This window comes from Sorghum bicolor, chromosome 7, assembly GCF_000003195.3.
Source record: "Sorghum bicolor cultivar BTx623 chromosome 7, Sorghum_bicolor_NCBIv3, whole genome shotgun sequence".
NCBI classification, from domain to species: Eukaryota; Viridiplantae; Streptophyta; class Magnoliopsida; order Poales; family Poaceae; genus Sorghum; species Sorghum bicolor.
Genome location: NC_012876.2, coordinates 2,611,752 through 2,627,662, shown reverse-complemented (window position 1 = coordinate 2,627,662; position 15,911 = coordinate 2,611,752). Strand labels below are relative to the sequence as shown.

Sequence of the window (15,911 nt, the reverse complement as noted above, 5' to 3'; positions counted from 1 at the left end):
GAGAGTTTCATCTAGATAAAACCTATTTCTTCTATTTCTTTTTAAATACTCTGCCATGTCGTCATCAAAAATACATATGTGGTAGGCTATTTAATGGGAATGAAACTCAGATGAAACTCCCACTGAAATTACCTTAGACCAATCTCAATGCATAGTTTCATGGCACAGTTACTAAGGCCCTGTTTAGATTCGAGATGAAAATTTTTTGGGTGTCACATCGGAAATGTCGGAATTATGTCAGGAGGGGTTTTTAGGAACTAATAAAAAACAAATTATATAGTTCGTCTGAAAACTGCAAGACAAATCTATTAAGCATAATTAATGTGTCGTTAGCACATGTGGGTTACTGTAGCACTTAAGGCTAATCATGGACTAAGGACACTCCCAATGCTAGAAACTACATGTAGTTTCTGTACCTATTAATTTTTATAGACACTATATATAGAAACTATGGTCTTATTTTTTATCCAATCACATTCATTCTCTCTCCATTCTTAGTCAATCATATCACTTTATGTCTTGGATTTTGTATAGACATGGTTTCTAACTTAGACTCAGTTTCTATAATTTCTGCTCTCTCTCTTCAATAACTCTTTTGCCACATCAGCAAAATGCTTAGGTGGCACTGCAATTAATATCTAAAACCACGATGGTTTCTGCATTGGGAGTGCTCTAACTAGGCTTAAAAGATTCATCTCGCGATTTCCAACCAAACTGTGTAATTAGTTTATTTATTTTTCTACATTTAATATTCCATGCATGTGTGTAAAGACTCGATGAGATGGATGAAAAATTTTTGGGTTGGAAACTAAACAGGGTCTAAACAGGGTCTAAGACTATAAACTAGGTAACCAAGCCAGATGAGTTTCATGGGGATAAAACTCCTCTCTCATCTGATAAAACTTCTTCATTTAATGACCCTACAAAGTCAGCAATTTTGCTTATGTAGCATCTTATTTAATGTGCATGACACTCTCATGAAACATGACTTGAACTAAACAGGGCATATGTTAGTTCTGGTCGCGAGAATTGTTTGTATATAAGCATTGAATTGTGAGCTATGGTTGATCTTTGTGCGACTAGTCACGTAAGAACTGTGCGGTTCTTGATAAGTGTAAGCTTACATTGTAACTTTCTATTATTAAAAATGGAAAACGTGCTTAGCCACGGTCACAAAAAATAGTGATAACGGGTTAAATGTTCCCTTTTGATCTTGTCACTATCAGAATATATAGTTAATGAAATCAACCCATGGTTGTTAGCAATTCTCTCACATGAAACACATGACCTGCACTTACTACGGCAAGTCATCATTCGCATTCACGCGTGCCGGACGGGTTCCACGTGACGCAACGTCCACGTGTACACGCGGGTCCCACGGCCCCGTCCACGTCAGCTTCCTGCCCGTTCGAAATTCAAAAGCCTCCTCCTCTTGACGCGTGGCATATAAACTCGAGGCGGTTGCCGCTGCGTCGGCTGGTTGCCTTTGCCTCCCCTTCCCCTCCCACCTTCCACGCGCGCGCTTCCGTTCGCCACCTCGCGGCAGGCCAAAGCAGGCGAGACCGCTAGGGTTTGCGCCGCCCGCTCGGCTTCAAGTTCGCCGAGGTGAGCACTACTCCATCCTCTGATCTGATCCCCCGGCCCTCCGGGACGAGCCTACAGGAAATCCTCACGATCGAGGCAGGCAGGCACGCTAATCGCCGCTTCATGACCGTCGTACTGGTGCAGGTGCAGCCTCGGCCTCGCGCGCACGACAGGTGTTCGACGGAAGTTGGGCCCCGCGACCCAATGCCGAGCGGCGGGAGGCGGCTGCCGCCGTGGACGTCGCCGAGGAGCGCGGGGGCGGGGGCGGCGAGGTGGAGCCCTGCTGCTGGTACGCCCGCGGCCGCGGGTGGACAGCGCTCGGGCTCGGGCTACGGGACGCCGCCTCTGAGCGCGGGTTGCTTCGGCACGCGCGTCACGCCGCCGACGAGTGGGGGCGCGCGCGTCACGCCGCCCTCGACCGGGGGATGCTCGTCGCGGCCGCCCAGGCCGCCGCCTTCCCTGGATTCGCCCTACGTGCGGGCCAAGCAGGCGCAGGTAATTCATCATCGGCAGTACCATTTCGGTCATGTTTAGGCTCAGAATTACTCGAGCATTACCGGGTCAGCAATTAGTCGTAGCCTGCCCTTCAGCTCACGCATGAGACTGGCGACTGTTACCATTAAATGGTTTAGGCATTTCTCATACACAATGTTATGTTCGATCGATACTTGCCGGATTCAGGCCTTTAACACTTCAATTATGTCAAGCCTTCTCCCTTGTCTGTAGCAAAGATTTTCATTTTTCGCATGTATGTGTACTTAATTTCAGAAGAATGAATTAAAGTTTCTAACATGCATTGCATGTACTCCCAGTTTAAACGCAGGGGGAAATGTGGCTTCCTTGACTTAAGTGGCAAAGTTTTTTTTCCCTCTGAAGAAACCTCTTCGAAGAGGGCACGGCAGTCCTGCAATTCACTTAAGAAGAAAAGGATTGACCTGGTTTATAAGGGAAACTAGGCCCAAAAACCTTACAACCGCACTGTTATTAGGAGGATTACGTGCCACAGTCTACTAGGTTTACTCAATTGTTGAGACTGGCAATGCAATGGTCCTCTGCAGACTGTGAAAGTCTTTTAACATCTAGTTATTAGTTAAAGTATCAATATATATGTGATGTTGACCTGATTAACTGCTTAATGAAACACGTGCCATTGCATGTTCTCGAAAAAAAAATGTTGACCTGATTAAATTACTCAAACATTTCTAATCCTCAGTTAATAGGTACCCTGCAAGCTGCATTATGATGGCATTTGGTCCTCTGTGTATGCACTATACTGCAGGCTCGTTCTCATATGTGTTTGCAGACTCGAGGGTAACATATTGGGGGGCAATGATGTATTATCCTTTAAGGAAATCACCATTATTGTTTTAGAATACCATATTACCATGTAGCTGTAACAAAATGCCAGGAAATTTCTCTGCACTAACAAAATTGTAGATTGGGTAAGCATTCCCAGGAAGTGAGGAATTGAAACTAAAATACTGGTCCTTCTGATTGTGCATCTTATTACCAGAAACCTGCTGTACCGAGAGATTGGATTGACACTATTTATGTGTACTGGCATCAACTTTTTTTTTTGGAATTGTGGATGTTCATTTAAAAAATTGCGTTTGACATCCTGAACATATGAAGTACCATAAGCTAAATATGCAGATTTTTATGTGTCCTTATGTTGTTTCTGTTATTCCAGATAGTTGAAAAGGACCCCAACAAGGCCGTTCCATTGTTTTGGGCAGCTATAAACAGTGGTGACCGGACTGAGAGCGCATTGAAGGATATGGCCAATGTACTGAAACAAGCAAATCGGGCTGAAGAAGCCATTGAGGCAATAAGATCCTTTCGTGATCGGTGTCCCTATGAAGCTCAGGAGTCCCTTGACAATATTCTTCTAGATCTATACAAGGTATATTGTTTGTCCTTTCAAAGAAAGAGGTTCATTTTTATAAGCTAACAGTTCCTCTGTAGCTCCATTGGTTTGGTTATGCAGATACATTTTTTTTTCTCGAAAACTTGGTTAGGCAGATGCATATTGAACACATTTAATTAATTATCACATTGTCCAATGCGAATGAGTCATCTTAAAATAATTAGTTATCACATGAATTTTGGATGAAAATGTCACTAACACATTTCTTCTGAAACTAATAATTTTCATGTTAAACCAGAAATGTGGTAGGACAGATGAGCAGATCGAAATGCTGACAATAAAGCTGCGAATTGTTGATGAGGAGCTAGCTTCTGGTCGGTGGAAAACAAAAATGTCTAAATCTCATGGAAGGGTAGTCTACCTGTCTCTCAGAGATGAAAAAGCAAGGTACTGGAAATCTTTATATTCCCATTTGAGATTTGACTTTTAAACACTATTCAAACTAAGTTCCTTGTTTCTTGCCAAGGCTATTGGGGAACCTTGCTTGGGCCTATATGCAGTCCGAAAATTATGAGGGAGCAGAGATGCTCTACAGGTACATCTTGAGTTCATTCTTCTCCCATTTCTAAATGTCACGAGTTTTCTCAAATGGCATATTGCAGATGAACCTATAATCCCGCCACAATACTAAGTGTGTGAATGACATACTTGCATGTGGTGTGCTGTGTGCACCTACCCTTTATCTCAAAAGGGAAACAAACTAATTCTGGCTACTATTGACTTGGCACAGGCAAGCTCTTGCTATAGAAGCTGACTACAACAAAGAGTGTAACTTGGCCATCTGTTTGATGAAGACTGGAAAGGTGGCTGAAGCTAAATACCTGATTCAAGCTATACCTTACAACTGTGATGATGAAAGTCATGTGAAGTCTCTTTCCCGGGCTACTGAAATGCTTAGGGAACTTGAATTGCAATCACTCCCCTCTCCCATAACTCAGGCGAAGTCCAAAGAATCACAGATTTTTCTTGCTGATGATGTGGAGATGCTTGTAGATCTACAGCCACAAACACTATCAACTCCTTTGAGTGAACTGAAATATAAAAGACCACATATTTCAGTTTCACAAAATGCAGAGAAGCATGAGAATTGCAATTCATGGCTTCCATCTCCCATAACTCAGTTGAGACGTGAAGAACCACACATTATGGTTACTGCTGGTGCAGAAAAGAATGAAAGCTTTGCAGAGTTCCAAGATCTTTCTCGACTGTTCAATGATGCTGCTACACCTCATTCAATACTTGAGAAACTACGAAAGAGGCTAGTTAAAGAGGCACCAAAAATCGGTATTCATGATGATCAGATTCAGACTCCTATTCCAACTGAATGCTTGCCAAACTCTGAAAGAAACCTAGATGCTAGTGAGACTCCCATGCAAGAAGGGAAGCTATTGACCAAAGGTGTTAAGAAAACATGGGCTGACATGGTGGATGAAGAGGAACAACAATTGGGTGATGATAAACCATTGGCTGACATGGTGGCGAAGGATGAACAGCAATTGGGTGAAAGCAAGTCAACACTTGGTGTGGGAACTACTGAACAAAAGGAGAGCAGTAAGCATGCAAGTAAGCTGGAATACAGAACACCATTGGCCTCTCAAGAAAGCAGGACCCATCAAAGACCATTCATGGGTGGTCAACTGCAAGGTTCTTCAGCAGCTTCATGGAGACAGAATGACTCCAAAATCTCCATGGATAAGAACGTGAACCGGGATCTTGTGAGGACTGCTCCGACATGGAGCAAGCATAAGGCACAAGACCACAACAATCGAGTTTGGCAAAGGCTTGACACAGTTCATCCCCATGAGAGAGCCTCAGACACGAACCAAGTACCACGGAGAAGCAACACATCTCAGCGCGCTCTTTTTCCTGACTGGAAATCAAAGGGTGAAGGACATGGCCATGGTTGTGTTCTGTTTGATGATAACGAACGCACTCAGTGTTCCAGTCACGTTGAGGCCACTCATCGCTGGCATAATAATGAGGCAAGTACAGGGTCATGGAGGCCACAGAACCGTCTGCGGGTCTTCCAGGAAATCACAAATGAGATCAACCAAAATGTTGTGTAACTATGTCCTTGTTCCTTGCTGTTGATGGAAGTTCTCCTTTCCAGCAACATGTTGTTTGCACTCAAACTACAGATGGGATCTGTGAAATAGTTCCTTGTACACGGTTTTTCGCTTCAAATGGTTCTGTTTTTGAGATTGAGCATAGCTACAGAAAACTCTGCGAATTTCTTCATAGCCCACCATTCATACTCCTGGCACATCGATGGATCATGATATCTGTATATATTTTCTTTATCACTAGTGTGCCAAAGTATCTGTAAAAAGTGGTGGTCTGTCTATCAATTCTCAGTGTGTGTCACTGTTTTGTGACTGAGAGTCTTTTCCTTCCCTGATTTCACACCACCTCCGCAATGTGGCTTACCATGAAATTGCTTGGACTCTTGTCACTACTGTTTAGATGCTAGTACATGGTTCCATCTGTGGCTGGACATCTCCTGCATAATGGGGCGCTGCAAGATCTGAGTGTGCTCCCTCCTCTTGTCCAGTGCAGGAACAAGCAATGGAGAGCACTGCAGTTTGCAAATGGACACAGTTGCAGCTACTGAGCAGCCTCCTGCATCTGCATAGTGCTCATTCCTGTGGCATTTTCTAGCTTGTCTACACACTGGAGCCTGACGGATTCCATTACTGCAGCTGGTTCTGGGTGTCCTAACATGGTGGCTGTCCTTCCTCAGGGGCAGCAATGGCTGGCTGGCCGGCAGCCTTGAGCTTCATCTGCAACCTCTGGACTTGGGCCCCAAGGCTGAGGCGATGCTGCCAGCTCAGTTGTCATGACGTGTAGCGCCTTGTCGGAACTTCGATGAGGGCGACAAGGCTGCCGGCGAGGCAGCCTCGCCTCGCCGGTGCCAGGGTTTGGCCTCTAATAATTCTGGTGCATGATTGTTAGCTTCACATATCGAGCTGTCTACCTGCTGAATCCTCGTCCTGGTGCTTGTTTATATACACAAGTATCTCCATATGTGATCGATCTGCACTGTCTATGAATGGTAAGATACTCTTCTTCAACCTCTCGATCATCTGTTAATGAATGAATGCAGTCATATCTATCCCTGGTTTTCAATAACGAAGCTAGTCGCATTGCTTCACATTTCTCTCTTGTGATGTGATACGAATGCAGTCATACACAGATCAGTATTTGTGCACTTGCGTGGCCAGTCATCAGTGTGAGCAGTGACCGCTGCAGCTAGCAATGGATGCATGCATGCATTTGGAGGTAGGGATGCACAGGGCATGTGAGATCTCTCATCACACTCATCTGAGGTACACACAGTTACTGCTATATAAACTGTGCGGCCGTCAGAAGTGGCAGCCGGCCGACGGGCGGGCCTTGGTGACTGCACCATTACCTGAATCATCTGTGGATGGCTTTTTTCAGGGTGACTACTATATGGGGAACTGTTCTACCGGCTCAATCATGCCGTCCGGCCAGCCATCTTCTTCAGTTATTTCCTGGACAGGTAGAGAGAGAAGACACGGCACAGTGCGATTTTCACGTGCCGGTACTGTGATAGAGAGGTAATCGGCAACTTGCACTTTACTGTCGTTAAGCCTGAATCTCATGCATGTTGATTGTCGAGTGGTAATCGATGGCATTCCGAGAAATCGGTGGCTTCATTCTGAACAAATTTGCACTGAATTCAGACTTCCATGCATGCAAGGTTTACGCTCTGTACATTTATGATTGATTGAATGGATACATTATACATATATAAATATAGATCTATCTAAACTCACTAAGCAGGCGTCGAGCCTTTATTTCTTGCCGACAAAATGAATGAAATAATTACATTTCAATGATACATGAATTATTGAAGATATACAAAACCGCCAGCCATGTGCTCTTTGAACAGCAGACGAACTCCTTTTCGTGACCGCGCCTAGACACGTATTTCAGAGAAACACAGCAGATCAACTCCTCAAATGCAGCTGCCAGTTGTTCATTTGGTATCCTGCTGTCTGCAAAGTTTTCTTTTCTCGAATACGCAAAAGTTTTGCGTATCTTTGTATTTAAGAAGATGTTTTTACAACGCACACGGGCGCGCTAGGGATGATGAAGTATACAAAATGCGCAGCCTCTCTAGTCTGATTACACGTGGCGATTACTCGCGGGCTAATTTCCTAGGTGGCGCGCTCTCGTCTCTATCCAAAGGTTGGCAATTTGTTTGATCGTGGTGAGGAGTTGCGCGCTGGTGGCCCCTTCTTCCAGAATAATTTTACGTTCCTTTCTTTCCATAGCTCCCATGCCACGAGCGCGAAGAGGGTGCTGGCACCCTTCCTTTTCTCTCCGTGCCATCTCTGTCTCCACTGCTCCCACCAGTCGGCAATGGAGCCCCCCGCCCCCCACCCTCACCTGAGCAGCGTCGGCCCCAACGCTCAGGGTTTCAAATACAGAATACAAGCCTTTGTATGAAATTATTTGGATTCGTTCTCCCATAACTTGGACAAACTCTGTAAATCAAGGCAGTCACTCATGACTTGTTTATGTTCCACCCCTTGAGGACACTTTAATTACCTTGTGACACACGTGGTGGTGCTTACTGTGGTTATCTGAATCTTGCTTCTTACTAAACAGTTTGAACCAAGGCTTCCATTGCTCTTACCCCCTTCAGAAATCCTTCCGTTCCTTGTGACAAGTTAATAACAATAACTGGCATTGTAGAGTAATAAACATGCTAGTAATCAGATAATGACAATGCAAATATTTTGAATCAAATGCTATTAGTTTCATGCACTTAATATCTTGTAGACAACCCTTACCCCGCCTATGCTTGCAATGCAAAGGCTTCAATACAAAAAAAACATTAAAACAATATCTAACGTGGAGTAATAAACAATCAATTAGAGTCCCTATTAATTAGTACGGAAATTGAATTACATGGACATTTATTTGATCGGAAGTCATGCAAATCTTCCAATGAAAGTTTCGCTTAAATCATGGATATCTGAAAACTGTCATGGAGAATTCAAACTAATTAGTACTTATTACCTATAAAGGTTAACATTTGTTTGAATGTGCAGAAAACAGCCTTCCTAAATGCCATGAGAACAACCATTGTACACCACCAAACAGATCAAATAAACACACCATAGAGAGGAAGTCATACATATAAAATAATACAAATGGGTGATAAATACAAGTAAACTAACTTAAAAATAAACGAGAGGAGCGAAAGAAAGGGTTCGAAAATGAGCTCGGAAATAGAGAGATATGCTTGGCACCGTGCACGCCAACCATCATAGGCAACCATAGGTAGTTGTTGATCTAGATGAGTGGCATACAGGGAGCCAGGCACATCCCAACAATGCAAGCCTTCATATATAAATCACGCCTTTGCTTACTGTCTGTTGAGAATCTCTCTATATATACAAATATCTAGAGCCCTTTCCACATCCTGCTGGTCGATCTCAAAGCTTCATATAAATGTGCCATGGCATTGTTGCCAATGCATGCTGCAACACCATGCAGAAAGATGCATGGTTTCTATCACAAGTGTGTTTTAGTGGTGATGACTGATATGTATGAATGGATGTGGTGAAGGGAGGAAGTAGATGTGCCCGGCCCTTATATAGGCCGTGATGTGTAGGACGGGAGATTCTGGACATAATTAACGACCTATAGACACACACACAAAAAAAAAGGAACAGAGAGGCGATGGAGAATTAATTCATGGTCTTCCGAAAATTGCGCCACAGTATTTACCATTGGTAAAAAGAGGGAAAACCACTGTTGTGCTAGAAGCTAGCTCTGCACAAAGCAACATGCATGCATGAACCTAGGCCTTGTTTAGTTCCTGAAAAATTTTGCAAAATTTTTCAGATTCTCTGTCACATCGAATCTTTAAACGTATGCATAGAGTATTAAATATAGATGAAAATAAAAACTAATTGCACAGTTTGGTCGGAATTGACGAGACGAATCTTTTGAGCCTAGTTTGTCTATAATTGGACGATATTTGTCAAATACAAACAAAAATGCTACTATTCCTATTTTGCCGAAAATTTTGGAAGTAAACAAGGCCCTAGCTGGTAATAAGGATCATGTGGCAATGGAATATAAAAGTACCTTGCTCTGAAAAACGAGCTCCTTTTTGCAGCGTTTTTTTTTTCTAATAGAGCAATACAAGTCCAGTATTTTCTAGAGCAGTGATAATAGACAATTTACTTCTGCTAAAGTTAAGGGAACGCGACATATTTAGTTCAGTAATAACCTGTGAAGGAAGATGCCGGTGGTATATATACTTACAATTCTCGAGAGTTTATATAGAGAGAGAAGGGACTGTGAGGCCTAAGAGGAGAGAATTAGGCCACTTAAAAACTAACGCTAAAAACCACTTATAAAAAACTACATAAATTCTATCAATAAGTGCTGTTATGGTGGCTGCAGGTTGAGAGAGAGAAAGAGAGGGAGACGGCCGGGGAGCCTTGCCCACGGTTGAGCAAGAGAGAAGGCTCTTTCTTCTAATTTTTGCTTATCTTCCAATTAAATAGACATCTTGTGCAGTCTCTTGTGCATGCATGGTCATCCCCTTTGCTAAGTCCTCCACCTCACATCCCCTTTACCCAGTCCTCTAGAGCTCTCCACCATATGCTTGATTTTCTCCTCCTAAAATTTAGGCCACGTGAGGTCTTTCCTTGCCCACTTATGCCATCACACGCCTCTAACACTGCACCCATCCTTGACAAGCAACTTATACTTAAGCTACAACCTAAAAACAAGCTTTTTACATCTTGGCTCATTTTATTATTTTCAACCTAAAATGGACTTGAACGCTTTATTTTTGTGGCCTCTTCAATTGAGGGGGACACCATCAACCACGCCTGATCCCTTGGACACCATCAGGACAAAGGGGGTGCATGTGTATGGCCACCTAGAAGTGGTTGCAACAACGACCAACAAAGGTCCCCTTGTGGTGGCCGGTGACGGCATGCGATTGTGCTACTCGGTGTGCTCCTACTGGTGAACCATGCCTTCTCCCCACTGGACGGCCGTTGGTCCACACCACATAGAGAAGAGAGGAGGGCTTCTGATGAAGAATGGCGGGGAGGGGTGCACCTCCGCAACCGCCAATGCTGCCGACTATGAGTTTGCTGCCCACGGAGGAAACAACATGCCCACTGCCCACATGGGAAACAACACGCCCAAGATATTTGACACGGCAGACAAGATCAAGGTCCTCAGTGCGATGATACACAACTTGGAGAAACTGCGGAGGGGTACGAGGCTCGATCACCCACAGATTTCGCATGGCCCATGCTCGCCGTCACGCTAGGAGTCCGCGTGCTGCAGCCTGTAATATAAAAAGCACTGTCGCCAACACCTGGCAAGGACTGTTGCCAACACCTGGCGAGGATATGCACCTTCTTCACTGGCTCCATCGTGATGTTCATCGTCTTCTTGAACTATAGTAGCTGCAACAACTCCTCCACCATGGCTTGCATCTGGGCTATTGTATTCCTTATATCAGCGTGCAGATCCTTGATCGATGGGACAATCGCCGCAGGAGACACTCTTGCTTTTGGGAGTCGTAGGGCCATGTCTTCCTGTAGCACAGCTACTATTATAGATTGACGAGCTATAGGGTTGACATGGTGCTGGCACTTGAAGATGGTGCATTGCCCACGTCACATGAAGGATCGACAACATTAAAAGTAGTGCCATCGACTTGAAGTAGGCGATGGAAGTTGGGACAAATCCGCGTGGAACCTAGCATCTCCGATACTAGATGGTATGGCGGTTGCATGTTGATCGAGGTTGCGAGCGAGAGAGGGGGCTGCCCAGGGGCCTTGCCCATGGTCGAGTAAGAGAGAAGGCCCTTCTTTCTATTCTTGCTTATCTCCACCGAGATTATTACAACCCATTAAATAGACATCTTGCCTTCTAACATGTGCACTAGGTTTTTCTAATAAATGTGTTGCTATTTTTAACGTAAGTTCCAAACCTATAGCAAGCTAGAGTAGGGAGGTGAATCACACAACAAGTAATTCAAGAATGTAATTACGAAATAGAAAGAGTTAGAGAGTGCCGTTCGGCAATATTTTTTTCTCCGATGTATAAAAAAACTCACGCTTCACTAGTCTTCGTTGGAGCCTCCTACAAGGACAATTTTTCTAATACTATTTTTATCTCTAACATGATCTTTTAAACTAAAACTTTTTTGGCTGCGTCCATGCGCAGCTGATACACGCTGTCCTACCATGCATGCATGCCGGTGCGGCAAGCCCGCCAGCATGCATGGCAGCTCAGCTGACCATTGGGCGCTGATGTGGCGGCCTTTGACCCAGTGTATCAAAATTCAAAACTTGTAACAAGAATGCCAAGCGACCAAGATATATACTGAGTCGAATGGAATCTAAGCCACCTTCGCAGGTTATAAAAAAAGGTTATGAGAAAAAAAGCCACTTTCGCATAGCTCGACAACGGCCCAAGCAAGACACACAACAAATGAGGTTACCCCAGCTCGCTAGAAGTTCACACACACGGAGAGGCCCAAGGTTCGTTTCCTTTCTGACGTGACTAGATTTAGCAGTTTAAGAGCCATTTTAAAACTATGAAATTTTACAGATTGTTGAAATAGAATAATAAGTTGTAAGCCTTGTGATTAATTTACTCCCTTCATTCCAAATTCTAAAATGTTTTGTTTTTTCTAAATGCTTTTGCAATGCTCTATGTATCTAGAAAAACTAAAATGACTTGTAATTTTGTATGGAGGGAGTAGTATGTACAGGGAAGATCTAGAGTAGATAGTTGTTGATGTCACTAGTTTTAGAAACATAATTATTATCATTGTTTTCTATTAGCTCAATCTCTTTGTAGAATTTGATGCTGTCAAGTGAAAAAAAAAACAAAGATATCTAGCTCAATAATCAGGACAACCGTCCAAATGAACACGTAACAAGTATGATTTGTAATCACTGCATCTTAACATTTTAGAAAATGAGATTCAAATTTTCTAGAAGCCTAGTACAACCATTTGAGAAATTTAATTAAAAATTTGACGTTGGAAACAGAGACTGCTTTTATTTAAATTTTTCAGTAGGCAAAAAGCCTTGGATGTCTATAGCTAGCTAGCCGACTCCAACTTGGCAGAAAGAGAGAGGTTCGGACGATGTCGGATTCATCTTAATCTATATGTGCTTTTTTTTAAGAAACTAATTCATATATGTTAGGGTAAATTTAGATAAAATTTAATTTAAGTTTCACCCGAATAGATTTATGTGAATGCGACTACATTCGAACAAGAACTTCAATGAAATTGGCGAGGAATTCCAGCCCGGGTTCCAGAGAGATCGAGTACCATGTAGTAGGGCGGAATGTTCGATTCACACATGCATAAACCGAAAGCCATGACCAGTAGCCGGCCTGTATATATATATATATGTATATGTATATGATCCACACATGCATCTTTCTACCCGTCGAGATCATATCTGTCTCTGAAGAATATGTATATATATTTCATTTCACACAAGACTAGACGAGGGATGAGTTTTGACTGTCTCCTGATTCTCGTTTCCGGCGCCGCGAGGACTTGTAGTGGTAACCATGCATGCATGTATCCACACGCACACACATGTACGATGACGAACCTGAATCTGATGCGCACACGTATTCTGGTACACATGAACACAGAGATTATATTCCATCTGTTTCGTGGACGAGGACGATGAGTCATATATGATGAGTCGTCGATAAGCACACACGTCGTTGATGATGCTGGTGGTGCTATTCAACACATGATGTTGCAGCCACTACACAGATTGCATCATGCATGGCTAGACTTCGTAAGAGTGTTTGCATTGCTGACTGAGACAACCTTAAGAGATCCGCCAAGATGCTCATATGGGCCGCGTGCATGCATGTAAAGCATTGGTTTTGTACAGCAATTTCCCAAAAGAAAAAAAAATAGAGTTAAGTAGTTCTGGTTTGATTTCCTGTTTTGAACAGAATTTGACATAGATATATATTTCACCTTTATGTGTCCATATTTCACATTTTCACTGCCACCAGCATTACTCATACATTATTTTTAATTAGATACGGTCAAAATCGATTTTTAGAGGTGGTTTTCAAAAGTTCTTCTACACCACTAATATGATAGTAGAAATGAGATATTGCAGACAACCGCCCCACAAAATTGATCTTTATGAGAGGTTTTTGTTAAATCAACGGCCCATGAAAATTGATTTTTCGGAATGGTGTTTAGAGACGGTTGAGTCAACCACCCCTAGAAATATAAAAGTATATATTCAAATGTATCAATAAGTTCTCAAAAATATTTTCAGTTGCCCTAGGGGCTAACACATAATCACAAGCCTCAATCTTCGCGTAGACTTTGCACAAGACGTCCACCAGGATTCTAATATAGGATCTTTTGCCTCGTGTGGGAACCCTTGTGTCACTTATGATCAAGTATATGATGATTTTTTTTTTTGAATAAACTTCTACAGATTTTATATTAAATATGTTGGCACCTAGTCAATCTCAAATGAGAAAAAAAATAAAGTCTCAGCTGATCTCGTCATCGAGCACTCGAGGTCGTTTGAAAAATTCAAAATTCTAAATTTCAAATCTAAAAACTTAAAATGTAAAGTTCGTCCTATATAATGATCCCAAATACAAAATTCATCAAGTACAAAGTTTTTCGGTCTCATTAAGCTCTACTATAATTTTGATATAATGTTTGTCTCCATCTAATAACTTCATTTGAAAAAATATGATTTTTTTTGTTCCTATAAATACACCTACTTTTATTTTTAGGGGCAGTAGACATAAACAAGCTCCGCCGCTCCAATCACAAAAATCTATATTTTTAAAGGTGGCTTCTTTTGTCAACTGGCCCTAAAAATAGGTAGATTTTTAGGAGCAGATTGATTTTATTAAGCTAATCGACCATGGAAATAGTTTATATAGGGACAGTTTTTATGCTACTGTAAATCATAACAATTATATAGCGAGGTGGTTTACTATATCAACCACCCCTAAAAAATGCAAGGGAATTGTAAAAATAATCTGTGTAGTAGAACCTACTTACTATGAAGAACTTATACTTTATATTGACAATAGTTTCAGTTTGTTAACATTTTACAGTTGTGTCACACTAATTTGAAACTTCTAGTCAAGTCTCTCCATATCTTGTTGTACCGAGAAAATATTCTCCAACTTGTAACAGACCTTTCATCCTTCCTAGAAATAATGTTATTTTGTGCTATTTTTTCCACGCAAAAGATCTTCTTTTCTTAAAAAAACATGTTTTTACATATACTTATCTTCTACAAGATGATCTGATCTGGGGGAATATTTGATTGAATGTAAAGTGACCTTTGCCACGTAACAGGTCTCATCCTTTCTCTTTTTTGGCCATTGTTTACAGCTGATCTTGCTTCTCTTGGAGACCTAACTATGAAAAGGTATTCTAGTTCATGCCATAATTGATTCTGAACTTCATTAATTTTATTTTGTTTTTCATAGGAGAATCAAATCCTATATATACTCACAGGAAAAAAAAACCTAACATATATAAATTATATGTTCTCTCACCAAAAAAAATGTCCATCTACCAAATATAATACAAGCTCTATCCGGCGGATAAGTTGTGTCGAATTGTGATGATTAGTTTCAAAAAATATTGTGATGATTCGATGCCACACAAGTAAAAGTTGCATTACTTTACAATGGTTTTTATTTATTTACACATGTCACCAAAAAAATGGTCTACTCTAGTCACACATAAGTGTGATGCGCTTTGGACACGTACGGGTACCATATATTTTTTTAGGGTGTGTTAATTCTTCGTAGAATGCAAAAAATATAAAATACCAACTACTTTGGAATAATGAAATGCAAAATGTTAAAATTTTCAGGGTTATGTTTAGTTCCATAAAAAATACAGAATTTATTGTCTTCATTAGAGCCTCATGAGGCTCTTTTGGGTTTTTTTGGCCTCTTGAGGCCAAAATTCAAAATGAAGAATAGTCACATTTTTGTCAAAATTTTTGCATGTTGTTTAGTTCTATTATACAAAATGATGGGCTAAAACCCAAAAATTTTAGGATAAAAGAAGAACTAAACGTCCCCTTAATGAAGATCGATAATGGCTGAAGGTCAAGGCAGGAATGAGATGAATTAAGGATGAGCTCTGGTTTAAGACTGATGTTTATGGTACTAAATAAGCTGAGTACAGTTCGCAAAAAAAAAGCTGAGTACATACATGGTCTTCAGAAATCTCTTGACAGCAAGGGTCAGCAGCCCAGCTTCGCATCCATGAGGCTCCACCAGTGTTCAGGCCGCTAAGTTTGGCCAATTTGGATGATCTTGTATTATCTTGGTGAATAAA

The 15,911-nt window shown here is 41.8% G+C and overlaps 1 protein-coding gene across 1 annotated transcript; it reads left to right on the top strand.

Moving 5' to 3' along the window:
* LOC8074073 lies at positions 1,495 to 5,945 on the top strand. The gene is made up of 6 exons (XM_002444951.2): positions 1,495 to 1,605; positions 1,729 to 2,079; positions 3,275 to 3,487; positions 3,750 to 3,898; positions 3,978 to 4,046; positions 4,242 to 5,945. Exons 2-6 carry the CDS (start codon positions 1,789 to 1,791, stop codon positions 5,575 to 5,577), a joined length of 2,058 nt encoding a protein of 685 aa, XP_002444996.2. The 5' UTR covers positions 1,495 to 1,605; positions 1,729 to 1,788; the 3' UTR covers positions 5,578 to 5,945.